The sequence below is a fragment of the Grammomys surdaster genome, unplaced genomic scaffold (assembly GCF_004785775.1).
Source record: "Grammomys surdaster isolate TR1022 unplaced genomic scaffold, NIH_TR_1.0 64, whole genome shotgun sequence".
NCBI classification, from domain to species: Eukaryota; Metazoa; Chordata; class Mammalia; order Rodentia; family Muridae; genus Grammomys; species Grammomys surdaster.
Window position 1 is genome coordinate 15,694,647 of NW_021604566.1, and position 26,702 is coordinate 15,721,348.

Sequence of the window (26,702 nt, forward strand, 5' to 3'; positions counted from 1 at the left end):
AATTTTTTTTTTTTTTTTTTTTTTTTTTTTTGGTTTGGTTTGGTTTGGTTTGGTTTGGTTTTTCGAGATAGGGGTTCTCTGTGTAGCCCTGGCTGTCCTGGATGGAACTTACTCTGTAGACCAGGCTAGCCTCGAACTCTCGAACTCAGAAATCTGCCTGCCTCTGCTTCCCAAGTGCTGGGATTAAAGGCGTGCACCACCACCACACCACCCGGCTTCATTTTTATTTTTTTATGATTGACTTATTTTTATTTTATGAGCATTGATGTTTTGCCTGTATATATGTCTGTATGAGGGTGTTGAATCCCTTGTAACTGGAGTTACAGACTGCCATGTGGGTGTTTGGAATTGAACCCAGGTTCTCTGGAAGAGCAGCCAGTGTTCTTAAGTGCTAAGCTATCTCTCCAGCCCCCTCATTTTTATTTTTATTTTTATTTATTTACTTGGCTGGTTTTTCTAGACAAGGTTTTTCTGTGTAGACCTGGGTGTTCTGAAACTTGCTCAGTGGGCCAGGTTGGCCTCAAACTCAGAGATTCACTTGCCTCTGCCTCCCAAATGCTGGGATTAAAGGCGTGTGCTAATACCACCTAACTTCATTTTTATTTTTTTAAATTAAATATAACTATATCATTTTCCCTTTTTCTTTTCTCTCTTAAAACCCTCTACATAAAGACCCCCAACTATTTTTTATAGATATGAAACTAACAAATAGAGGCCAAACTGTACGTGGAAGAAATTTGTTGATTTATGTTTTAGGAACAGAAACTTTAAATTCATTAAAAACATCAAGCCAAGGGCAGGATAGCAAGATGACTTAGCCTTGCTTGCTGCCTGCCCCGTCTCATGATCCCAGCTGGGCCTTACCTACAGCACTGCAAAAACAACAAACAGCCGACCCCAAACATAAACCTTTTACCTGACCAAGCTCATATGCATGCACATCATAAGCTCAGCATTTGGGAGATGGAGGCAGAAAGATGACAGGCCCGAGGCCAGCCTGAGCTACATAGTGAAACTCTCTCAAAATATATAATTTTGAAATTTGAATAGGCCTTCTGTTCATATTATTTGAAAATTCAGTGGCTTTGCCACACAAGTCTTCTAAAAACACACTCAACTTTCTGTCTTTCTTAGCCTAAATATGAGTAATTTGATAAAATGGAAATTGTCTGTTACTGTTGTAGTATCACATAACTGTGACATATGTTACAAGTTTGTTAAATAGCTTGAGTTCCTAGACATTTATACATTCTTTGGTTTCTTTAATTATGGAAGACTTAGAGTCTCATAGCCAATCCCGGCTGTTTACTTTGAGAGAAAAGATTTGAGAGGATGGTTTTCAGCTGACATTCATTCTAATGCCAAGAAAAAAGCCAGGTTCAGAACTAAGTCTTTTAGTTAGGAGAGATGACAGAGGTTCTGTTTAGTCAACACAATGATGGACTGGGCATTAGGTCTATCTTGTACCTTACTGATACAAATTGGTATAGTTATGCTCTAATTGTATTTTGAGAGAAAAGTTGTGTTTTGTTTTTTTTTTAATTTTAACATGAACGGTGATACGTAGGAGGAGCTAAGGTGGGAGGAGTAAGGAGAGGAGGAGGAGAAGGTGAAGAGGAGCTAAGAGATGAGAGAGAAAGAGAGAGAGGGAGGGGAGGGAGGGATGGAGAGAGGAGGGAAACATGGAGGCAGATGTTCGTGTGTCTCCGCCAGTCAAAGGTAGTTGGTATATCTAGGTTGGGTATTAGGTTACACTTCTGATTGTATGAGCATCTTGTTATTGAGCATTACCAAACTTATAAAGCCTTTGGTTAACCTTTTTTTAAAAAGTTACTAATAAAAAAATTGTTTTTATTTCATAAGCATTGGTATTTTACCTGCTTGTATATATATGTGAGGGTGTCAGATCTCCTAGAACCAGAGTTATAGACAGCTATGAGCTTCCATGTGGGTGCTAGGAATTGAACCCAGGTCCTCTGGAAGAAGACCCCATGTACCCAAACCACCAAGCCATCTCTCCAGCCCCTCCTTTAATTATTTTTATAAATTATTATAAATCACATTAAGTATAAAAAGTTTAAAACCTCTAGAATTTATATTTCAATTGATACACAACTCAAGTTATGTGATGACTGTCGCTCTCTCCTCTGATACTGCGTTCTTCCTTCAATCCCTGCTTGTTGTATGTGTTAGATGCTCCTTGGAACTGTTACACCACCACCTCGGTCACTATAGTCATTTACTTCATGTTTTCATCCTTGTTTCTTGTGTTAAAGAGGCTGTCAGCTTATCCCTCATATCTCTTCCTATTTCAGTATGCTACCTAATTACTTCCTGGGGAAAATGTGGCGCATGGTAGTCTTTAAAGGGTCAAGTGATTCCATTTCCTGAATGAATGCCTTGCTGTGTTGCTGGAGCATCCTTGTAATACTAGCACTTGGGAAACCACAGTGTGCTTACACAGTGAGGAGCTTCTCAAGAAAAAGAAAGAAAAGGAAAAAAAAGGAGTTCATTAAATGTGACACTCATTCTAAAGATGAAGCTCACTTGGTGGAGTGCTTGCCTGCATTTATAAGGCCCTAAGTTTGACCCTAGCTCCAAAATCAAAAGGTGTCATAACTCCATTTCTAGTTTCTTTAGAGTTTGTTCGGAGGTTTTAGTGGAGAGCACAGATATTCATATATTTCTAATCAAAAAGCTGTCTTTCAGTCATCCTCCTGACCTGAGCACATGGCTACTGGAAAGGTATACTTGGAACTGTGAGAAGAAAAGAGAATACCCAGTGAGCCAGCCATATCAGCCTCATAACCAATCCTGGTTATGAGTGGGTTGCAGATGCCACTGCCGATCATCTCATATTCTCTAGTGTCTTTATAGATCCATCTCCTGCTCTTCTTCCCATTCCTGTGCCTTCTCCTCAGTTTCATTTTTCATTATAACCACACAGAGTAGGTTAAAATATGACATAGGCTCACATGCTTCCTTCCATTACTTTAAAATAACTTTCTAATGCTTTTTTGTTGTCTTCCTTTTCCATATAATTAGCCATCCAAGTGTAGCATCAGTTAATATTTCATCATATCTAAAGAGTTACCATGAACTATTCTCTTTTTTTATCAGTATTAGTCTTGTTAACCAACATATATAGTCTATTTCAGCTACTGAATAACCTTTACATTGTGTTGAAACTTACTGTGTATCTTTCTCTACTGGTGAATTAACTGAGTGTAGTCCTGTCTTGTGTATACTGTTGAGTTCCTACAATAGAATTTGAACTCACTGGCTTAAATGTCATCTGCTGTCTTTTCATTCAGAAGAGAATTTAGTATCTGGTCAATAGGATTAACAGGTATTTGTTAGGTACCTACTTTGGGTTTAATATTGATTAGGGTAGAAACATATGAAAAGTGTATATGACTTGATTCTTTCAGAGACTTTTTAGTCTGGGTGAGAAGGTGACATTAGACTGTGTGAATAGTTGTAGTGTGAGTAGTACTTTGCTGAGTCAGGTAAATGGGAATAACGGAGTAAAATCCTTCATTGGACACTCACGTTGGGTACTATGATTGACACCACATAAATAAAGACACACTGATTAAAATGTTGAAGAGGAGTACTTAAATGGCATGGAGAAGAATTTCTACCCCAACATAGTAAAATAAAAGGAAGACCACAGTTTAGAAGTATTGGTCTTGTGAGTGAAGAAAAGATTGTAGAGGGAAATAAGTCTGGGACCTTTAAGCAATCTAGGGCTGAGACTCTAAGAGCCTAAACTATGTAAGGAATGGAAGTTCATAGATAAAGTGAAAAACAGATCTAAAGATCTCAATGTAAAATGAAAAACAAGCTACATACCTTCGTTATCCAATGTGTGGGCTTCACTCAAAATCTTCTGGGTTCCAAAGGGCTTGAACAATATGTGCGGTTCACAACACATGCAACTTGTCATAGACTCAGGCTGGCTACACTCCACAGCTGCTGCTGTCCCTGGCAGCCATTTCATGATACTGGCGTCTCCAAAAATACTAAGTTTCTGCTGCAAAAACGTCTGCATAGAGCACTCTTGGGCTCTTTTCTCTAACTCTGCCACATAGCCACACCCTCTTTCCATGACACCTTCAAGCCTGGGGCTTCTGTGTCAGCTGAGGCTGCACTGTCATCAGTCGCCTCCCTGCTCTCTCAGTGCCAAGTCTCAGCTGCTCTTCATGATTCCTTCATGCCTTACAGCTGGTACCATGCGGGAGACCCTTGCATATTACCAAGTTAAGCTGCCAGCATAACATACAGCTTTAGTTCCCTCTGAACACTGTAGCTCTGTGTGCTGACCATGAAGAAGTACTTCCTAGGAGATTGTTAATGATGCTGGTTTCTTCCTAATCATCATTGATTTCTCAGATCAGCTGTCTGGTATCAATTGTCCCTATCTTCAGTGCCAGACAACACAGATTCTTAATACAAAGTATCACACAAACAGCCCAGCAGAGTCTGAAATGTCACCTCAAACTAACCTGTAAAACTTCACAAGCCAGGCCCGTATCATCTGCACTATTTTCATCATTATTCTTAGTTTACACAACAGCTTGGTAAAGCTTTGAACACCCAGTTTCCACAATCCTCCCCCAAACAACATGGCCAAGTCTGTTAAAGTAATACTCTACTTTTGTAACAATTTCTGCCCCAGTTATAGTTTCTATTGCTATTATTAAAATTCCATGACCAAAAAACAACTTGGAGAGGAAAGGCTTTATTTCATATTTCATTTTCAAGGAAGTCAGGACAGGAACTCAAGAAACCTGGAGGCCCAAACATGATGATGTAGACAACATGGAGGATGCCTGCTTACTGGCTTGATCCCATGGATGATTCAGCTGCGTTCTTATAGTACCCAAGGACCACCAATCCAGAGATGGCCCCACCCACAGTGAGCTGAGTCCTCCCACATCAGCTGTCATTCAAGAAAATGAAGAATAGGCTAAGCTGGTGTGGGCATTTTCTCAATTAAAAAATGACTCTAGCTGTGTTGAGCTGACATAAAACTAACCAGCACATATCAAAGATAATCAATCCTAAAGTACAGTTTAAAAACTAGGAATATTGTTTCACTGTCTATCGTGAAACAGTTTTGGAAGCAAAGGGAAATGATTCGTATAAATAAGAGAATGTTACACTATACAAAGAATTTTCAGTAAACCCTTGTAAATAAGAGGTTAGAGATTAAATAACAGAAATTCTAATGTGACCAACCAAGCAGAAGATAGCAGTAGAACTTGTTCATTTCTTAAAGATTAAGGGAAATTTTGTCCAGTACCAGTAATTTTGTGATCTAAATTCATAGTGCTCTTAGTTTGTGTGATCCTTGCAAATGCATCTTGTGATAATAAACTGTGCCTTGTTTACCACGTCATTTACCACACTGAGCACAAGTGTCCTTGATTGACACCTGTCATTGGTGTCACCCAATGCATCATTTCTTACCAGGAAAATAACTGGCAAGACTTTTAGAAGTGTGTTCTAGAACTCTTCAGTGCATTGTTTCCTTGAATTGTTTTCTAACTAAAATGGTGCATGCTCTCTCTTATGTGTGGCAGTTGGAGGAAATGTGGACTGGAAGCAGATAGCCAGTATTCAGGAGTCTATTGGAGAGACCAGCTCTCAAAGTGTTGTGGTTGCTGTAGACAGGTAAGGTATTCACTTTCTTTCCCACGAAATTGAATACTATTTCAACACTGTTTTGCTCCTTGTTTAAAAATTTTAAAAACGTATTGTCAAAATAACCTTTAGAAGTAATATAAGACTTTTGTGATATACTATGATTTAGATGATAAAGTACCTTTAATTTTGGTTTCATAAATATAAAATACAGGAAGGATTTTAATTATATAAAAATGTGTTACAATTAGTACTGGAAATATTAAGGAAATACTATTCTTGATGGAAAAAACACAAATTCTTTACAGAGAATTATCTTTTTTAAACTCTTGGAAAATAAGTTTATCTTTTGGTTACATGATATAAAACAGTATTATGGATAAAGCAAACGGGTTTGGCTGGAAATTTTCACTTGGTTCTTTGGAAAGCTCTTCAAAATTGTCATATTCTATACATTTCTAGGTAAATGTTCCCAAAATTGAAACTACTTTTTACAACATTGGCCTTCAACACTTTTTAAACTACTTATATTTGAAGTTTTAAAAAATGTGCCAGTCTTTGCTAGATACTCAGGCTAATTCTATGTTTACTTCAGAAAAAACTGGAGAGTGGGGCAGATGCGTACCTATGCTAATTCTTACCACTAGCTAGTTTTGTATTGATGATCACAGTGGCTATTTTATTCTTTAATTCATAGAGAAATTTGGATCTGTCCTGAGCCCTTCTTCCTCTGTACACTTCCACAGCTGGGTAGTAGCTGCCTATCTTAATTTGAGTTTCATTGCTGTGAAGAGACACAATGACCAAGGGACAACATTTAATTGGAGCTGGTGTACAGGTTCAGAGATTCAGTCCATTATCATCATGGCAGGAAGCATAGCAGTGTCCAGGCAGACATAATGCTGGAAAAAGGGATGAGAGTTCTGGCATCTTGATTAAAAGGTAGCCAGGAGAAGACTGGTTTCCATGTGGTTAGGAGGAGGATCTCATTACCCATCCCCATAGTGACACATGTCCTCCAACAAGGCCACACCTCCAAATAGTGCCACTCCCTGGGCCAAGCATATTCAAACCACCACACTGCCATTTTTTGCTCCCAGACTATCTCCCATTCAAATGGTGTACCTGTCTTATAGAAAGTCATCTTTGTGGCCATTATGAGAATCTATTTAGATACTACAAGAATTACAAGAATCTTGAAAGTTAAGGCATGCCTCTGTAAGGACCCAGGAAGAGGACCCCATCTCAAGTCCCAATTAGCGCGCACCCAAGGAGACACGAGAGACTGACTTGATGCAATGGCAAAAGGCAGTTTACTAACAAGGGCCCTTGGATCGAAACTCATCCCACGCAGGGGAGAGAATTTCGATGAAGACCCCAGGAAGTTTAGAACTTTTATAGGGGGAGGCACAAGGGGGAAGGGAAAAGTGGGAAATTCTGGCGCGATTACATATGATTGGATATTTCAAACATCAGCACTTTCCGTGAGCAATCATTTTGACAGGCTGGATGCCCCACTATTTTTGACCATGAAGCCTCAGACCTTCTAGGATAAACACCAGGTGGCCCATTACTCACTTGGGCATGTTTAGACTGGTCAAGATATGTCTTTGGTTGTTTCTACATTTCTGGTCACCTCGTCCCTAGAGGGGCTTGATATTTTTATTATGGCTATTCTCAGTAAGCTCAGCAAGCTGTCCTGCGGTCTTTGCCAAGTTGTTTGTGGTCTCTGCTGAGCTGTTTTAATTTTTACCCTTACACCTCCATAGGCTGCTATGCTCTATACATGGGTTAGTGTTAGTGGAACATGGCTAGAAAGAGAGTGACCCCCTCAGAGGCTACCAAGTGAGTGACAGTTTGAATGCCCTTACCCAACTTGCATGTCCTCCTGCCATAATCCTGAGTGGTTCTCCAGAACCTCTGGTTGCTGTGGTAGGTCTCTCCTTCCTTCTTGCCTTTGTTCTCCACTCTTTGCTAGTATCACAGTCTGTGGCACCATTTCCTTGTGACTGCAGGATCTCCATTTTACTACTCTATAGTTTGCCATTTGCTTTTTTTTTTCTTTTCAATTAAAGCCTTCCTTATTTCTTTGATGTCTTTTCTGTTCTCTTATATTACTTTTTTACTCGAGTATTTTTTGCTAACCATTTTTTTAAACTCCCTGTCAACCCTCCTCCCAGTTTCTAGCCAGCCTGTTCAAACATTTCTCCTAACCATTCCTCCCTCAGTTGCCCAACAGTCACCGTCACTTCTCCAGTTTTCCCAATACCAGCAGCTCCAAACTGTAACAACTGTTGTAGCCTATCTACTCAGCTCAGCTTCTCCTGGCTCAACAGTCTCCTAACAATATCTTCTGAACCAACTACCTTCTCTTCTCACTCTGTTAGCCCCCAACTCCCTGTCATAGCCTCAGGTGGCCTTTTTATAACCTATCCTGTTCCCAGAAATCCAAGAGGCAACCAACACTAAAGGTCAAAGGGTAAAGCAGTTTTAACACCTAAGATTTCCTTTTTTTTTTTTTTTTTTTTTGTTTTTTTGTTTTTTTGAGACAGGATTTCCTGTGTAGCCCTGGCTGTCCTGGAACTCACTCTGTAGATCAGGCCGGCCTCGAACTCAGAAATCTGCCTGTCTCTGCCTCCCAAGTGCTGGGATTAAAGGCGTGCGCCACCACCGCCCTACAACACCTAAGAATTCTTAAAGGGCCAGTTGACTAGCAACTGGGGATCCTTTAAAGGGACAGGCCCATAAGATATATAACACAAAACTTTGCCTTCCATGAGAATCTAGTTTGAGAGAAATCGGCTGATCAAATTTGCATAGTCTAGCAATTTTTACTTTGGGTGAGATGAGAGCTTTGTACTTTTTCTGTATTTTATGTTTTGGGTCCAGTCTAACCATTGGGCTAGAAAAAATGCAATTTTCTTGATTTTTTTCCCCCATGATTGTTTTTTGCCAAGTTTTTTAATTACTTCATTTTACTCAAAAAATCAGTACAAAAAGACTTAAGCCATTCCTTATCAGGAACTTAATTAAAGTAAAATTATCTTTCCTGGTAAACCAATTCATTGATTTACAATTAATATTTTCTTAACTATTTTGAGAATTAAATTACAATTTAGTTCTTACATAGTTGTTATTTACAGTGAGTATTTTCTCAACCTTAGAACACTGTTAAACACTTGTCTCATGATTTAAAACATGTAAATAAGACTACAGTGTATACTCAAGAGTACAGAATGTAACTGAGAGAGAGACCCTTCAGGCAGCTCTTGTGTTGGTAAGCTGTGTTGTGAGTCAATATTCATTTGGCCGTTTGACCCTCTTGAAACACCTAAGAAATGTTGATACTCCAGGCCGTGACTTTTGAGTTGGCACAACAGAAATAAGACTTCATAAAGTTTTTAATTATATGTTATTTTTTTCCCAGAATATTCACAGGATCCACAAGGCTAGATGGAAATGCTATTGGTGAGTATGAATATTTATTTTACTCATAAGCTGTCCTTTTGTCTAAAAAGCTTTAAAATTAAGATTAAAATGCAAATGTATTTATTTTATAGTCGATTTTGTTCGTTGGCTCTGTGCCGTGTCTATGGATGAATTGCTTTCCACTGCACACCCAAGAATGTTTAGTCTACAGAAAATAGTAGAGATATCATACTACAACATGGGAAGAATCAGACTGCAGTGGTCTCGGATTTGGGAAGTTATTGGAGATCATTTTAATAAGGTATTTGAATAATTATAGTATTTGTTTACATTTGCAATATTTGTTTTAATTTTCCTAATCATAATCTGATTGATTTTTTTTCCTTCTAAGCAATTGTTTGTTACAGTTTTATAATTAAATGTAGAAAAACTTTCAGGAATCATGCTACAAACTTTTATCACCAGCACTTGGGAAAGTTAAAGCAGAGCATCTGTGAGTTCAAGGCTAGCTTAGGCTACGTGTGTGTAGCAAGATCCTGTCTGAAAAGAAAAAAGAAGGGCTGGAGAGATGGTTCTTTGTCGAGGACCATGTCCAGCTCCCAGTGTCCGCATCTAGCAGCTCACAGACACTGTAGTTAGAACTGTCCTTTCGGGGGACCCAGGGACCATTCTGTTCTCCCTCCTTGTACAACCACACACATGTACAAATACACACACAGAGAAAACACACATACACAGTCTTGTACTTTTTTTAAGGAAACACAGAAACTTTTTGAGTTGAATTCTTCTTAGAAATGATTGCTGAAACTTTTCATGGTTTCTTTAGATTACTGTTCTCTGTTTTTTTCATACTTGTGCCTTGTGAAGAACCTAGGATTTGGTTCTCTGTGCTGTTTATTTTGTACTTTTTTCTTAAGGCATAAATGAAAAATTATACTTTTTACCTGTAACATTAGCATCTTGGTCTTGTTGCCCTTACAGGTTGGTTGCAATCCTAATGAAGATGTAGCCATATTTGCAGTAGACTCCCTGAGGCAGCTATCAATGAAGTTTTTAGAGAAAGGAGAGCTTGCAAACTTTAGATTCCAAAAGGATTTCTTACGACCTTTTGAACATATAATGAAACGAAACAGGTAATATGTTTTTTGAGTTGAATAATATCAGTAATAACTTATGTTCTATGCCAAAGGAAAAAAGAGAAAAAAGAGAAAAAAATGGGTTGAGTTTTATGTGATAAATTTTAAGCAATTATATTGCTATTTTAGGTCTCCAACAATTCGAGATATGGTTGTACGGTGTATAGCACAGATGGTTAATTCTCAGGCTGCAAATATCCGTTCAGGATGGAAGAACATTTTCTCAGTATTCCATCTAGCTGCATCAGACCAAGATGAAAGCATAGTAGAACTTGCATTTCAGACAACAGGGCACATTGTCAGTAAGTATTCTTTAACTGTTCAAGTGCAAATAGAAAAGCTGGATATATTTAGTTGGCAAATCAGGTATAGTAGGATTATGACTGTAGTGTGGCTTTAGGTTTACAGATGTTGCTTCTAAAACCAGAGTGAAAAAAATCATAGTAACTATTGTAATAGTAGTTTTAGCACAAAAAAACAAAGGGAATAAGAGATAGTTTGTGTCCTGGAGCCATTTTTTGTGACTCTGGTCCAGGAGCACAGATACGATTACTCCAAATTCCATGTTCCAGGATGGAAGCAGTTTCCCAGGGCTTTTATAATTTTACAGAACAAAGAAAGTCATAAATTAAATGAACTTTACAGTACACTGGTGGGTCCATCAGAGTGGTAGATACATTGAGATAGGGGTTCCAAGATCCTGTTGATGACATTCTTAGACTTGCATTGGTAGAAGCTAGTGTTCTGTTAAGTTAATACTGTCTAAGGGATTTTTGTTTATTATCACGAAACATTAGTCCAGATACAGAGTGGGTCAAAGAATGGTTGTTCCAGAAACTAAAACTAGCTCAAGATAAAGTAGTTACTACAACTAGTAGTAGGAGTAGTAGTAGTGAAGCCTCTGAAACCTTAATTTGGCTACAGTACTGAAATTCCAGCCTGCCCATCAGTCTCTGCAGACACAGACACTCCCTCCAGTTTTTTGTTCACAGCCAGGCAGTTTTTCAGGAGTTTTGTTCACAGTAGGAATGGTGGTAATAGTAATGGTGATGGTGGTCGTCGTCGTTGTAGTGGTGGTCGTGGTGGTAGCAGTGGCAGCCACTGCGGTGATGTTTTTAAAATTTATTGAGGATTACTAAGTGACATGCACTGTAATACAACAGTCCTTGTATGCATTGTTAAAAACAAGTATCCAGGGGATAGTTAATTTTGCATCTCTATTCAATAAAAGCTAAAATATACCTATTACTTTATTATGTGTGTGTTATAGTGCAAATGAAATAGACACATTTCTGTTGCGGGTGTCTTTTGCTACCCCGCCTAAGCCCCAGGAACAGACTGCGCTACCAGCTCCCACCCAGATTCCCTTGAGTCCATGGATAGAAAACACAGGCACATGTTGTTCAGCTTCAGCTTGCCTTATCAGCACAATTGCTGGGTGCTACTTATCTCCCCACTGGAGAAGCGCACCCTGTTCAGTACTCTTAGCTTCACACCTCTCTACCTGCCCTCAACTTCAGTTGCTCTGTTACATTTACTCTCAGCTCAACATTCCCAACTGCCCACCTATAGAAGTAGTTTGTGACCACTTGGCCCGAGATCTCACATCACATGACTGATTGGCTTTTCTCTCTCCAAAGCATGGTGAACTCTCTCCTCTTGTCCTGTCTGTCTCCTTCGGGGACCCAGAAGTCCCACCTATTCCTTCTGCCCAGCAGTTGGTTCATGGCTTCTTTACTGATACATCAAGAACCAGTGGGGAACAGAACTACCCCTATACCTTTCCATTTGCCTTACTACTTAGGACAGACTAGTTGAAAAGACAGACTTAGACCCATTTTTGTTAGATACCAAAGCCCTTGACAAGCTGTAAACTTGTAAGAAGTATGTACGTTTGAAGTCAATATATTTTGCATACAATTAAGATAATTTAAATATGTCATTATTTCTATTTCTTTTTCTCTGTTTTAGCTCTTGTATTTGAAAAACACTTTCCAGCCACCATTGATTCTTTCCAGGATGCAGTGAAGTGTTTATCTGAATTCGCATGTAATGCAGCTTTCCCAGACACAAGTATGGAAGCAATCCGACTTATTCGCCATTGTGCAAAATATGTGTCTGATAGACCTCAGGTATACATCATTTAGTAAACAAAATTTTGCTAGATATTCAGTGTAATCTTAAATCTATATTTGTTTGGGAAGTTAGTGTAGAAGAAGCATTTATTTTGAGCCCCAGATCAGTCTGAATGTGATTCTGAGTTAAGATGCCCAGTGATTGTTCTTGCCATCACAGTAGCTGTCAGGTGTTCTCTGTGTGTTTATTAGTTTAATTGTTATAACACTAAATGTGGCAGGCAGTGTTACAACATTATATAGATATGGAAACAGGTACAGAGAAGCTTTAAAATGTGCCCATAATAGCAAAGCAAGTGAAAAAGAAAGAGGGTTTGAAGTCTGGCCTGTTTCTAAGCATCTTGTCTGTCTGCCTATGCTTTGCAGCACTTAAGTTAATTGGCTGTGGATGAATGTGTACTTAAGCACTGAAATAAAATGCTGGATTGACAATCTGGCTGCTAATTTCAATTTGAATATCTGAATCTATCATGTGTATCTGCTGGAAAGGAGTATGTGCACATGTGTGTAGGTAGGTCTCTGCCATGGTTGGAAGCATCTGAACCCCTAGAGCTGGAGTTAACAGGCTACTGTAGACTACCTTACAGGAGTGTTAGAAACCAAACCCAGCTCCATTACAAGGGTAGGATATACTCTTAACTGCTGAGCCATCTCTAGCCTTGAAAAGCCAACTTTTTTTAGAAAATAAAAATCTAGTCTATGGTTCTTACAGACAGTGTCTTTAGCTTTTTGAAAATTATTATGTATTATTTCTCAAGCACTTAGTGTTTTTCCTGAGAAATATTAAAGTCACCATGTGAGTATTTAGCTTTGCCTTACTGATTTCCTCCTTTTCCTTTGAAGGCTTTCAAGGAGTACACAAGTGATGACATGAACGTGGCGCCTGAAGACAGGGTGTGGGTGAGAGGGTGGTTCCCAATCCTCTTTGAGTTGTCATGTATCATCAATAGATGCAAATTAGATGTAAGAACCAGGTAACAATCCGTATTTGAACATTTAAGCTTTGAAGGATTTATTTTCATTTTAATTAGCTTTTCTTATGAATACAGACAAGTTTACTATTAGAGACCAGAAAAATGTTTTTTACCAAATATATTAAGAACTAGTACAACTTAGCCTACTCCAGATATTACTACACACTCTATTTCCACAGCCAATCTTAAGACCTATTGAACAGTAAACATGTTATGACTAAATCGATCAATTTAAGTTTTAATCAGTAACTAAAATGAATGAATGATTTCAGCTCAATTCCAAATAGAATAAAAAAAAATGTGAGAGAGAGAGAGAGAGAGAGAGAGAGAGAGAGAGAGAGAGAACACGAACTCGAGCAAGAGAGCACACAAGTTTGTCAGCCTGGTGTTGGTTGGGAGGCAGAAGCAGACAGATCTCTCTGAGTTGGGAAAGAACTAGATAGGCACATTTTACACTATATTAAAAACATGGTTACAAGATGTTAGTGCAAAATGAAATCTAGTCTATTTTTAACTTTTATGTTTAATACTGTAAACATTCTTTTTCACACACTTCTCAGAAACTGCAATTAATGATAAAATTTCTTTCTGGAAAACAGTAGAAATATTTTTTAAAAGTTAATTAGCTTTGAGCTCCTGTTCCTTCTGCCCCTCACTCCCATGTGCTTATACTAACAAGAGTAAGCCCCACATGGCTAAAAGGATTTTTAAGTAGTCTTGAATTTTAACAGGTTGCTAAGAGGACCTCTGTAAGCAGCTTACCTTGTGAAAGTACAAAGGGAAACGTCTGATAAGCTAGATAGTAAGCTTTTTGAGAAACAGCTAGAGTCTGAGCCTACTTTGGATCATAACCTGTTTCATCAGAATTTCTGTTATAACAAATAAAGCTATAACAGTAAAAAGCTCCTTCAGCTATAATTCTCAGTTTCATTTTGATGGGTACAATTTTAATGTAAGAGAGAAAAAATCACTTTACTTCAGTCTCTGCCCTTGCTTATAACACACATTAGGTGTTACAGGCTGCTGTGCACTTAATAGGAACTGAAAAGACCATGCTTATTTTACATATCCACATAACACATGTTTTGAGAGCATATTACATCTCAGACATGTGCTAGGCCTGGGGAACGTAATAGCAGATGACCTAGGGACTGACTCTGTACAGTGCCTTGGAACATTTCAGAGACATTTTTGTTTTAACTGACCATTTTAATACTTCTAAAAATAATACTTCAGGATTGAAGGATGTTGATATATTACCAGATGAAAGTTATACATAAGGAAAAAATAAAACTTTAATAATTTGATAAAAGTATTACTTCAAGGAAGATAATAAATCAGAAAGGCAATTTTTGAATTTCAATTTTAGTGCTTAAAAGCTTGTTAGTATGATCTCTAGGTGTTTTATTTGTACATCTCATACTACTGCTTGCCTAAGTTATTAGCACTGCCTAGAATATAGCAGGAACCAGGAGACATGTAGATCATAGAGATCTGTGTAGATATTATGGGAGCCGTATCCATATTGGTAGCTGAAAGTCCCTGTAACCCTTTGAAAAAGATTTTTCCAAGGGGTGGTTGTTGTTCTTAGACTGCTGTGAGCCCTTTCTTCCCATAGTTCTACAAAATTAATATTCACTCAGATGATGATTTATTTCAGTCTGCGTTTCTGTCTTAGTCACTGATCTATTGCTGTGAAGAGACACCATACCATGACAACTCTTATAAAGGAAAGCACTTAATTGGACCTGACTCACAGTTTCAGAGGTTTAATCCATTATCCTCATGGTAGGAAACGTGGCGGCAGGCAGGCAGACATGGTGCTGGAGAAAGAGCCAAGAGAATACAGACAGCAGAAAGAGAGAGAAACACTGAGCCTGACTTGAGCATATGAAACCCCAAAGCCCATCATCCCAGTGACATAACTACCTCCAAAAGGGCCACGCCTCCTAATCCCTAATATATGAGACAGTGGGGTCATTCTTGTTCAAACCACCACAGATTCCATTTACAGTTTTAATAGCAGGAGTGGGAAAGGACAAAATAAATTAATTTTAGGTCAGAGCTTTTGAAGTTTTTATTTTCTGAATCATGTGTCCTAAAGGAACCTGTAATTACAGCTTAAATTACATTACGTTGAGTATGCATTAACAGCCAGTGTTAACTTTAACACGTGTTAACTTTTTTTTTTTTTGTAGCTTTGTAAACTTTTAACCCTTTCTTAGGAAGTTTTGCTTCTTTACATTACAGCTTTCCTAATTGTGTTCTGTTACTTTAGGGGCTTAACAGTAATGTTTGAAATAATGAAAACGTATGGCCACACTTATGAAAAACACTGGTGGCAGGACTTATTCAGAATTGTTTTCAGAATCTTCGACAACATGAAATTGCCAGAACAGCAGACAGAGGTAAGGGAATACCTTTAGCATAAAGTTATAACATTCTTCAGGTTTTTACTCAGTACATGTTAATGTTTCAAATGAAGCACATTGAACATGAAAGAATTCCTAGAATATGTTTCTTCAGTACATGACAAATAATAGTATTTTCTTTTGTTAGCAAGGACGCTATTTGGAAATATGACCAAATTAGTGATTTAATTTTTATATTTATTGCTTTTATTAAACTGTCAACTTTTCTTACATATTTTATTATAGTCACAGTTAAGAAACACTAGTAACTTTCTTTAATATTAGATTCTGAATTCTTGTTCAGTAAAGAATTCTAAGTAAAATTAGTTTTATTTATTATGATGTATTTTTAGTATAAAACACTTATAGCATATAGTTCAGGCTCTGTGGCTAGAGAGCCTCATTTTCTCTCGCTGTCTTATAGATCAATATTAAGTGGAGACTATAGTGGTGGTTAATGTAATTTGAGGGAGGAGACTTGAGACAGTCTGGTGTTTGGTGGACAGCATGATCTTCATTTCATGACCTCCCTCCCCCTCGCCCCCAGAAAGCTGAATGGATGACAACAACTTGTAACCACGCTCTTTATGCAATATGTGATGTATTCACCCAATATTTAGAAGTCCTCAGCGATGTACTTTTGGATGATATTTTTGCCCAGCTTTACTGGTGTGTACAACAAGGTAGGTGTGTACCAGTTATATTAACACCAAGTATGACATGTGATGCTGGGATATGTAAATTAATTGTTTCTTTTCTTTTCTAGACAATGAGCAGTTAGCACGATCTGGTACAAACTGCTTAGAAAATGTGGTTATTCTGAATGGTGAAAAGTTTACTCTAGAAATATGGGATAAAACGTGTAACTGCACCCTGGATATCTTCAAAACCACAATTCCTCATGCGTAAGATTTTATACAGATCTACATTTATATTTGTATACTGATGGGGTTTAAAAGTGACCAATGAGTAAACTGTAGCAGCTACATGAAGTAAGTTATTTGTAAACCAAAACAGTATGATCATCCAAAATTTGAGTCATTATGTGGGGACCCCATTGGTTTTATAAAATTATATTTGAACATATCACACCAGGTAAAAGTTTTGAGCCAGAAAAATAAAGCCTCCTTAACATGTATTTCAGTTACAGCAGATTTATTACTCTAAAGAAAATTGCTTATAAATACTACACTGTGTTCCCAAGTTGTCATCTTTGTGTTAGGAATGAGTTATAAATAGATTTTAATCAGTAAAGAAATCAAGACACATTAGCATGGCTTATTCATAGGATATACTGGAATTCACACTCAGTACATCCCTGGTGCTCATTCTAATTTGTATATGGCTTTATTATTTGTTTGTCCTCTGCAATTTTATTTGTTCTCTGTAATGTTTTGTTTTTCGAGACAGGGTTTCTCTGTGTAGCCCTGGCTGTCCTGGAACTCACTCTGTAGACCAGGCTGGCCTCGAACTCACAAAACCGCCTGTCTCTGCCTCCCAAGTGCTGGGATTAAAGGCATGCGCCACCACCGCCCAGCCAAAGATTTATTTATTTTATGTATATGAGTACACTGTCGCTCTCTTCAGACACACCAGAAGAGGGCATCAGATCCCATTATAGATGCTTGTGAGCCACCATGTGGGTGCTGGAAATTGAACTCAGGGCCTCTGGAAGAGCAGTCAGTGCTCTTAACCGCTGAGCCTAATCTCAGCACTTGGGAGGCAGAGGCAGGTGGATTTCTGAGTTCGAGGCCAGCCTGGTCTACAGAGTGAGTTCCAGGATAGCCAGGGCTCCGCAGAGAAACCTTGTCTCGAAAAACAAAAAACCAAAAAAACCAAAAAAGAAAAACCCACTGAGCCATCTCTCCAGCCCTCTCTGTAATGTTTAAGTCGATAGGTAGACTCTTTGTAGAAACATTGTGACCAGTGCTGATATAAAATCATATGAAAATTATCAACTAGTCTACATTTTAAATTTTATATCCTGTTTTGAAATATGAATTATATCTGGTTTATGTTCTTAGAATAGTCTCACAAATATTAACAGTGAAAATTAGAAGTAAAAATAAAAGAAATACACTAGAAAAGTGGTCTGTACTGAAAGATGCCCAGTGATTTCTTTGACCAATTACTCAGTACATTTTCCAATGCATTTATCTGGAGCAGGGTAAGCAGCTGACAGCTGAAACATGTCTGTCAGTGTATCTGTGACTCTGTCAAAGACAGTATGAATTCTTACCTAACAGTTTCATACCCACACCCACCCCATGAATTCTTTCTAAAAATCCACTGGCTACATGTTATTTTGAATTGGACCTGCATGTGTTTTAATTTGTTGAGTTACATGCTATTATAACCTTAGCTGTCATCCAATAAGCATTTCTTCGTAGAAAGGCTCTGTTTCCAACTCTTCTTCATTGAAGTGTCGCTGGCATCTGTCTGCCCAGACCCAGAGCTTACACTTTTCAGAAAGGAGAATTTGATGCTAGATCATATTTCTGCTGCAAGCACCCAATTCAGCGGTGGCAAATTAATTTCTCTTTGGTACCTCGTTGAGTTATTTTTTTCTATTAAAAAAACAGAATATAAAGAGTTATGAATTTTGATTTTTTTTAAGTTTTAATTCTGTGAATTTTTTTTTGAAAAGTGGCAGACTTTAAAAACAAGTTTGAAAAAAAAGTTTGTTTTTGGATGATGATTAAGATTACTATTTAGAAGAAGTAAGTGTAAAATTCATATACTTCAGAAAGTATAGTTTACCATAAAACTACTTATCCTTAAAACTTATAATTGAGTGCTGCTGAACTATTTTCTGGAAGCATATCTTTTAAATTTTTTACTGAATGGATTTCAAAAAATTGCTTTTATCAGTAGTCAAACTGATAAAATAGAGTGTAATTTTTTTTCACTTTAAAATTCCCATTTAAAATATATTGCATGTGGCATAACTCCTTCCTGTATCCCCATGACTGGTTTTTGCTTTGGTATCTTAAAGGCTTTTGACTTGGCGTCCTACCTCTGGAGAGGCTGCACCCCCATCTCCATCAGCTGTGAGTGAAAAGCAGTTGGTAAGTAAATAAATCGTATTTGAAATTGTCTATGGAAGTGATTTAACTATGGGCCTAACTCTCATTTGTCAGGGTCCTAGTCTGTCCCCGTTGCCATGACAAAACACCTATGCCTAGGTAGTTGAGAAATGATGGAAGTTGGCTTCTCACAGCTTTGCAGGCTGCAGAGTGTGAGCACTCAGTATCTCATGGAGGCCATGCTCTGCTTCCACAGTGACTCCTTATACCCTTACATGACGGAAGGCAGAGGGCAGGAAAGAGCCTCCTTAATGTCTCCATCCCTGTGATGGGAAGGTGCCGTCCTGTCCATGGGACACTGCCCTGCTTTTTAATTGTTCATAGAGGATCAAGTTTGAACATGGATTTTGTTGCTGAGTTTCACACATAGACACTGACACATGACACATAAGAATGTTGGATGCAAACATTTCAGCTGTGCCAGTGAGACCAGTTCTCTTTAAAAGATGGTGTAAGTTTCTTTTTTGAAAGTCTCAGATTAAAGTTCCTGATGGTAAATTTAACATATAACAATTTTATACTGTATATATACCATGAAGATGGTACTTAAATTTTCTGTTTTATATAGGACACAGAGAAAAATGATTTTAAGGATTATGAATGCAGATGCCAGATTTTAGAGATTTTTCACACCAGTTTAGATAGTATTAAATCTTTTTTTTTTAACCTTTTACTTTGATATAATTTCATGTGCAGAAAATAGTTAAGGCAATTATAGTGGTTATTATTATTCTGCGGGTTCCTACAGCCCCTTGTTGCTTTTAAATATCTATCAGAGGTTCCCAAATAAAAGACAAAGAGTCCTTGAGATTTATAAGAAGCCTTAAAGCACCACAGCTAGGCAGATATCAGCCCTCTAAGCTATCTTGTCTGCTTCCCCTGCTAAGATCCCCATCAATGCTTGAATCTCATCCATTCATACTGCTCCTGCTTCATCAGGCTACCCCTCATGGCCACATGCCCACAGTCCAACACTACCCCATGGCAACATCCTTCTTCTTCTTCCCTTCCTCTCTTGCCTGGTTTCTACCTGAGACTGCCTTTCCCAAACACACACACACTGCAGCTCTGCCTGCTTCTCTTCTGCCCAGCCCAGGCTGTAGACATCTTTGTTAACCAATCAGGGATAACTTGGGGAGCAGGGTTAACACCAAAAAAGCTGGTATACCTTGGGAATTCACTCATTTTGAGACAACCAGTTTATCGGATGCAGTACCTAGCATTTAAATACATAATAGCAGCACCAGCCCAACCCCAACAGGAATTCCTTCAACCCCATATATTGGTTTCTTTACACAGTTGTATAGGAAAACACTTGACCAGCATTAATTGAATTATTACTAGTCTTTTATTTAAATATATAGGACATGGGTACTTAGCCATGTCCTTACAAGAAGGATTACCAAACTTAGCCAACATAAACTACCTATTGCACCAGGGCTCTCACCCTGTGGTTATTTACTGTTTTGCTTTGTCACCCTGCTTCCCCCTTTTCCTCAGTCCCTTCCTCTGCCCATGTGGTTTTCAGAATTATTTAAATAAAACAATTGCAGATTTGTCCTTTAGCTACTACAAGAGTCTCATGTTTTATTTCCCTGATGATACCAAAAGGATAACCAGATAATTCTTATTGAAACTGTTTTTATCTAATATGTAGGCTTTATTCTGATTCTGATTTTTCCATTTTACCATAATGAACATGAAAAAGCTAACTATTCACATTGTTTTTCTAGCCCTTGAAATTTTAGAAAGATTGTTCATCTGTCTGTGTATGTGAATGTTTTATATGTATTTGCCTATGTGAGTTTTTGCACTCCACAATTGTGTAGGAACCCACAGAGGCCAATAGGTTGTCAGGTCCCTTAGAAATTGAGTTACAGATAGTTGTGAGCCACTATGTGCAGCCTGGAAATCCTGCCCAGGTTCTGCACTTTGGATCTCTGGACTATCTCTCCAGTTTCTAGTCCTTGAATATCAAACCTAAGAGACCATAGTAGCAAGATAGTGCCTACTGACCTGTTTGTTTCCCACAGCCTTTAAATTTCTCAAGTAATTGTTTGCAGTTAAAACATAGATTATATACCAACATAGTATTTTTTTGAGAACTATAGCATCTGCCACAGAGATTCATAATTGTTTAATAACTGATCTACTGGATTCTATTAGATACCCTACCACTTGTTGGGATATCTTGTACATGTCAGGAATGAGGGTATTCTCCTGTGTGTACTCCCTCACTGCACAGGGTAGAAATAGGCAATATAGGTTTGCTTTTTGCCCAAGGAAATATTGGATCTGAATTAATCTAGTTCCATTCTGTTCTGCACGTCATTTACCCTCTGTGTTAAGTGAGACAAGTGAGATAATGCGTTTTGCCATAGACCTCAGGCTTGGGTATGGAAGACTGTGTCCCACCCATGTCTCAACCTGGCAGCCCTGCCTCACCATCTGTTCTTACAGCTGCTGCTGCCATTTCTCTTCCCTAACATCTCTCTTCTCAGCCCACCTTTCTCTTTTCCTCTGACTACTTAGACCTTGCCAGTGATGTGGGAATTTCACACTGTCATTCCTAGCCAACGTATTTTTTGCTGTACACTTAAGAAACTATTTTTAAAATATGTTGTATATAAGTATTTATATGTATAAGAAAGAATTCAGGGGCCGGGCAGTGGTGGCGTACACCTTTAATCAAATAAATACTGTGTTAAATTTTTTTTTTTTTTTACTTGAAGCTGCTTGTGTCTTAAGAAAAGCTTACTTAGGTCACTAAAACCCATAACAACAATAACTTAGAGTGTGTGATTGTTTAAGTGTACTTACATGGGACTTGGGAGATTCTCAGTATTTAAGAGCAATGACTGCTGTTACAGAGGCCTGAGTTTATTTCTCAGCACCCACATGGTGGCTCACAATCGTCTGTAGCTCCACCTCCAGGGAATCCAGCTCCCTTTTCTGGTCTTTGTTGGCATCTGCACTAATGAACACATACATACATACATACATACATACATACTTACATACATACATACTTACATACATACATACACACACATACGTATACACATATACATATATATAATTAAAAATAAACATTGAAGAAAATGTTTTCATACTTAATCGTTTCAAAAAATATAAATATATAGAAAAGCCCTATTTCAAAAGCTCATTAAGGATTTCCCTCCATACTGCTATTATAGCTTAAGTCAGACTGCCATGTAGGTCTGTTCAACTTGTGTCCAGCTTCCCTTCATGACACCAAACTCCTGTTTAGTCACCCTCATACTGACCCTTCTGGTCCTTGATTTCTATTTTTTTTCTTTTTTGGTTTTTAAAGACAGGGTTTCTCTGTGTAGCCCGGGCTGTCCTGGAACTCACTCTGTAGACCAGGCTGGCCTTGAACTCGTCCTTGATTTCTTGTGTATAAAAAAAGATACTTTACGCCAGACAGTGATGGCTCACGCCTTTAATCCCAGCACTTGGGAGGCAGAGGCAGGAAGATTTCTGAGTTCGAGGCCAGCCTGGTCTACAGAGTGAGTTCCAGGACAGCCAGGGCTACACAGAGAAACCATGTCTCGAGAAAAAAAAAAAAAAAAGATACTTTACTAACTACTTCCACAAAGGAAAGTCATGTCAACTACAGGAAATCTCCCAGAACTCACTCGCTCACTCTGTAGACTAGACTGGTGTCAAACTCACAGAGATCCACCTGCCTCTGCCTCCTGTGTAATGGGATTAAAGGTGGCGCCACCACACCTAGCCCGGGTATAGGTTTTGTGAACTGAGTTTCACTCTCTGTAGTCCAGGCTGGTCTCAAATTTGCAGCAGTCTTTTTGCTTGAACCTCATCCGTGTCCTGAAGACAGTTAACTCTTTTTTATGGAAAAATGTGTAAATTTTATACTTGTAAAAACCTAGTATAATAGAAAGCATGTTTATCCTTGTAATGTGCTTATCTTAATTTATCTTATTAGGATGCAATATCACAAAAGTCTGTAGACATACATGATTCTGTTCAACCAAGATCTTCAGATACTAGACAGCAAGCACCACTGGTTTCTCTTTCTACTGCGAGTGAAGAAGGTAGCAAAGTGAAATCCACTGCAAGTGAGTTGTTTCTCTAAATAAAAGTAAACTGTACTGTATGTATGTAAGGGACACTTGTTACTCTTATTAATGAGCATATGCCATAATTGGTCTTGATCACTTTTTACTTTACTCTTTCTACTACCCCAGTGTGGACATCTCTGACAGATGTTCTCTTTCAAAAGCTTCACTAACATCTGCAGTATCGGTTTTGGTCCCAGTGCCTTTAGCTAATGTTTGTGTTGGGCACATGGTCTTTCTTCTCTACCCCGTTTACACTTCAACCCATTTCTGTCTGCAAAGGTACATGTCTTCCTTTACCTGTCTTCCTGGGAACTAAGAAAAGCACCCCATCCGTCTGTAGGCAGGAGCTCCCAGCTCAGAGGATCAGGCTTTTCTGCACTGCTGCCCACCCAGTGTCACTGTGGACCACCTTCAGACTGGCCATCACCTTTGCCCAAAAATGGGCCACTCACTTTTATACATCAGTTCAGCTCTGTTTGCTGAAAACAAAACAAATAACACATACAAAAGATGACACCTCCTTAGAAAAGAAAGTGGCTTTAAGCACTTGGTAAAACCTGAGGTTGCAACCAGCAAGATGGCTCAGCAGGTGAAGACTCTTGCAGCAGGTCTAATGCCCTGACTTTGATACACAGAAACTCATGGTAGAAGGAAAAATTGACTGCTGAAAGTTGCCATCTGGCCTCCACCTGCCAGAACATACATATATATACATGCACAATAAACACAAAATAAATAAGTGTAGTAAAAATTTTTATTGAGACTATATTCACAGAACTAATTACTTGCAAATAAGCTACCGAGTTGGGTTTAGTACATTCAGAATGTTGTGCAAACATTCTGCTTAGGTACAAGACATTTTCACCACAGAAAGGAAATCCAGTATACAATGAGCCACCCCTCTTTCTTCTCCCCTTCTCTAGCCCTTGGCAATCACCATTCTGCTTCATTTCTGTGATTAGGCTCTTCAATGGATGTTATATAGATTCTTCATCATTGGAATCAGTAGCTTAATCATTTTTATTACTGAGTTAGCAATCCTCTGTATATGTGTACATATCATAGTGTGTTTGCCCACTCATCTCTGAAAGACATTGAGTTTGTGACCCTTTGATTATGAACAGTGCTAGTGGGAACACTCATGTTCAAGCATGGTTTGCAGACCTGTTTTCACGGCTTCTGTGAATGTACCTACAAGTACAATTACCGTGCTGTGTACTGATTTTTTGTAACTTCTAAGCTGTTCTTGGTAGTTAACAATATTTTACATTCCTACTGGCAGTCACAGCACACCCTCTTTTGCCAAACTCTGTCACTAAGGGATATCCAGGTACCACAAGAGCTCTCTTAATATCCTGATGAAACTGGTTTTCCTTAAACACCTGCCTACTGCTAAGCCCCTGCTGGGGTCCAGGTGCTACCAAGAGGCTCTGCCTCATGGTCTGGGATGTCTGAGCTAATGAAATGAAGAGGGAAGAATGCACAGTGGAGACTGTGACTGTAATAAGGTATTACACACGAGACAGCCTTGGGACTAGTCAGATTCTTTGTAACTTGTCTTCAACCATAAGAACCAAATGCTACATAGAACAATATTTCTAGAAACATACCTGGATAGGAAAGTTTCAAATATCTCAGTAAGTAAATTTAACTTGCAAAAATTGATACCAGAAAAGGAACTTTGTAGTAAATAATTTTTATGTCAGAAAGAAACTAGGCAATTGTAAATCGAATGGAGCCATTACTCCAAGATTGAGTAATAAATAATTCCTCTTGGGTGTCTGTTGCTCATTAGAACCCAGATGTGTCCTTGCGACCTGGCCCACTTCAGTGCTGCCCAATGTGTATAGCAGCTGATGGCTGCATCTTCTTTCTTGGTTTCTGCTATTGTATCTGCCTATGATCACAGAGAAGGAGCATCCTCCTGTGATATAATCTGCAGGCTGGTAGAGTGAGGAGTGAGCTTTGTCTCAGCTGTGGCATGGAAGGCTGCATAGGGAACACTCTGAAACTGGTGCTTAGTGGCAGTATCCTTAACATACATGTTCATAACTTACTTACTGGTGGATCAATTGAAAATAAGCATTAGTTTAAGCTACAAATATATATTTGGTCCCACACAAACCTGTTGTATGGCTAAACTACAATATCACATGGTTTGAATAGAGTCCTGGCTATCCCACTTTCTGTTTGGTGTTGATCTGGTTCCTGTTGTTTTCTTTCTTTTTTTTTTTTTTTTTTTGGTTTTTGGTTTTTGGTTTTTGGTTTTTTCGAGACAGGGTTTCTCTGTGTAGCCCTGGCTGTCCTGGAACTCACTCTGTAGACCAGGTTGGCCTCGAACTCAGAAATCCACCTGCCTCTGCCTCCCAAGTGCTAGGATTAAAGGTGTGCGCCAACACCACCTGACTCCTGTTGCTTTCTTAAACAGGTTTTCATATTATTTTCAAATGTTAGACTTCTGTATCAGTCAAGGCTATTTATTTCAATAATAACCTGCATTGAAAGTATAACCAGTTAGAACACATACACTGTTCAAGCCACATAAAATGTTTTCATTTATTTAAGCAATTATTTTCCCAAACATTTCACAGATACAATGTCACTATAGCAAGGGGTACATATGAACAAAGGCAGGATGTCTTCTTCAGTATGAGATGTGCAGTGTTGAGTGTGTGGCCTTTGTATATAGTAATGTTTCCTTAGCATTATAATGTTATAGAAATTGTAATGGATTCAAAATAATGTTTTGTTTGCATGTGCATTGGGGGGGTTTCCTCACAGAATTCCCAGAACAAAAATTGTTTGCTGCCCTGTTGATTAAATGTGTTGTGCAGCTGGAACTCATCCAGACCATCGACAACATTGTGTTCTTCCCAGCCACAAGCAAGAAGGAGGATGCAGAAAACTTAGCTGCAGCCCAGGTAAGGAGCTGTGAGAAGAGGAAAGTACCTGAGGTGTCTGGACTTGAGATGATGCCTTCTTCACAGCTACCATTCCGAGCCCTGAGCCTGGATGGTGGCATAAGAAATGGCCCTGGCAGAGAAGGAGGATGCGAGAGTGTGGTCTGGGGCCTCATGCACTACAGACAAAGCAGCTAGTAGGAACTCCCCAGAAACCAAAGAGGCCTGAAGAAAAGCAAGGTCAGGTCATAGTAGAAGTCAGCTACAGAAAATGTTTTAAGAAGGGTGTGACCAACTGTTCTAGATAGGTCAAGCAACATTGCATGTAAGAATTGCCTTCTGATAGTTCTTAGGACTTCAGAAGCTTGACGTAGAGCTAACAACTAGGACAAGATCCTGGTTGTAGTGGGTAGAAGAGTAGAGGACTTGGAGAATGTACGTGTTAGTTCTGTCAAGGAGCTTTGCTGTGAAGAGGTCTGAAGAACTGGAGGAGCAGCTACAGGAGCACTAGGAGGCATGATGGGGTTTGCTTCCTTCTGTTTCCCAGATGGGTGATTTGTCAGCACGCATATTGATAAAGAGCTTTCCTCCAGAAATCAAAACCAGGGTGGCCTTCAAGTGAAGGCCAAAGGCTGATGACCTCTCCCTCTCCCTCTCCCCTCCCCCCTCCCTCTCTCCCTCTCTCCCTCTCTCCCTCTCTCCCTCTCCCCCTCTCCCTCTCTTCCTCTCCCTCTCTCCCTCTCCCCCTCTCCCTCTCCCTCTCCCCCTCTCCCTCTCTTCTTCTCCCTCTCTCCCTCTCCCCCTCTCCCTCTCCCCCTCTCCCTCTCCTTCTCCCTCTCTCCCTCTCTCCCTCTCCCTCTCCTTCTCCCTCTCTCC

The 26,702-nt window shown here is 38.9% G+C and overlaps 1 protein-coding gene across 1 annotated transcript in view; it reads left to right on the top strand.

Annotated features, from left to right (window-relative positions):
• Window positions 1–26,702, top strand: part of Arfgef1 (ADP ribosylation factor guanine nucleotide exchange factor 1) — a 106,518-nt gene that overhangs the window by 72,775 nt on the left and 7,041 nt on the right. Inside the window, exons 23-35 of the mRNA XM_028769115.1 lie at window positions 5,589–5,679; window positions 9,077–9,117; window positions 9,210–9,379; window positions 10,060–10,211; window positions 10,344–10,516; window positions 12,186–12,346; window positions 13,193–13,323; window positions 15,602–15,731; window positions 16,282–16,417; window positions 16,501–16,639; window positions 18,730–18,802; window positions 22,791–22,923; window positions 25,708–25,847. Of these exons, the coding sequence (XP_028624948.1) occupies window positions 5,589–5,679; window positions 9,077–9,117; window positions 9,210–9,379; window positions 10,060–10,211; window positions 10,344–10,516; window positions 12,186–12,346; window positions 13,193–13,323; window positions 15,602–15,731; window positions 16,282–16,417; window positions 16,501–16,639; window positions 18,730–18,802; window positions 22,791–22,923; window positions 25,708–25,847 (1,670 nt within the window). The remainder of the gene's footprint in view (window positions 1–5,588; window positions 5,680–9,076; window positions 9,118–9,209; window positions 9,380–10,059; window positions 10,212–10,343; window positions 10,517–12,185; window positions 12,347–13,192; window positions 13,324–15,601; window positions 15,732–16,281; window positions 16,418–16,500; window positions 16,640–18,729; window positions 18,803–22,790; window positions 22,924–25,707; window positions 25,848–26,702) is intronic.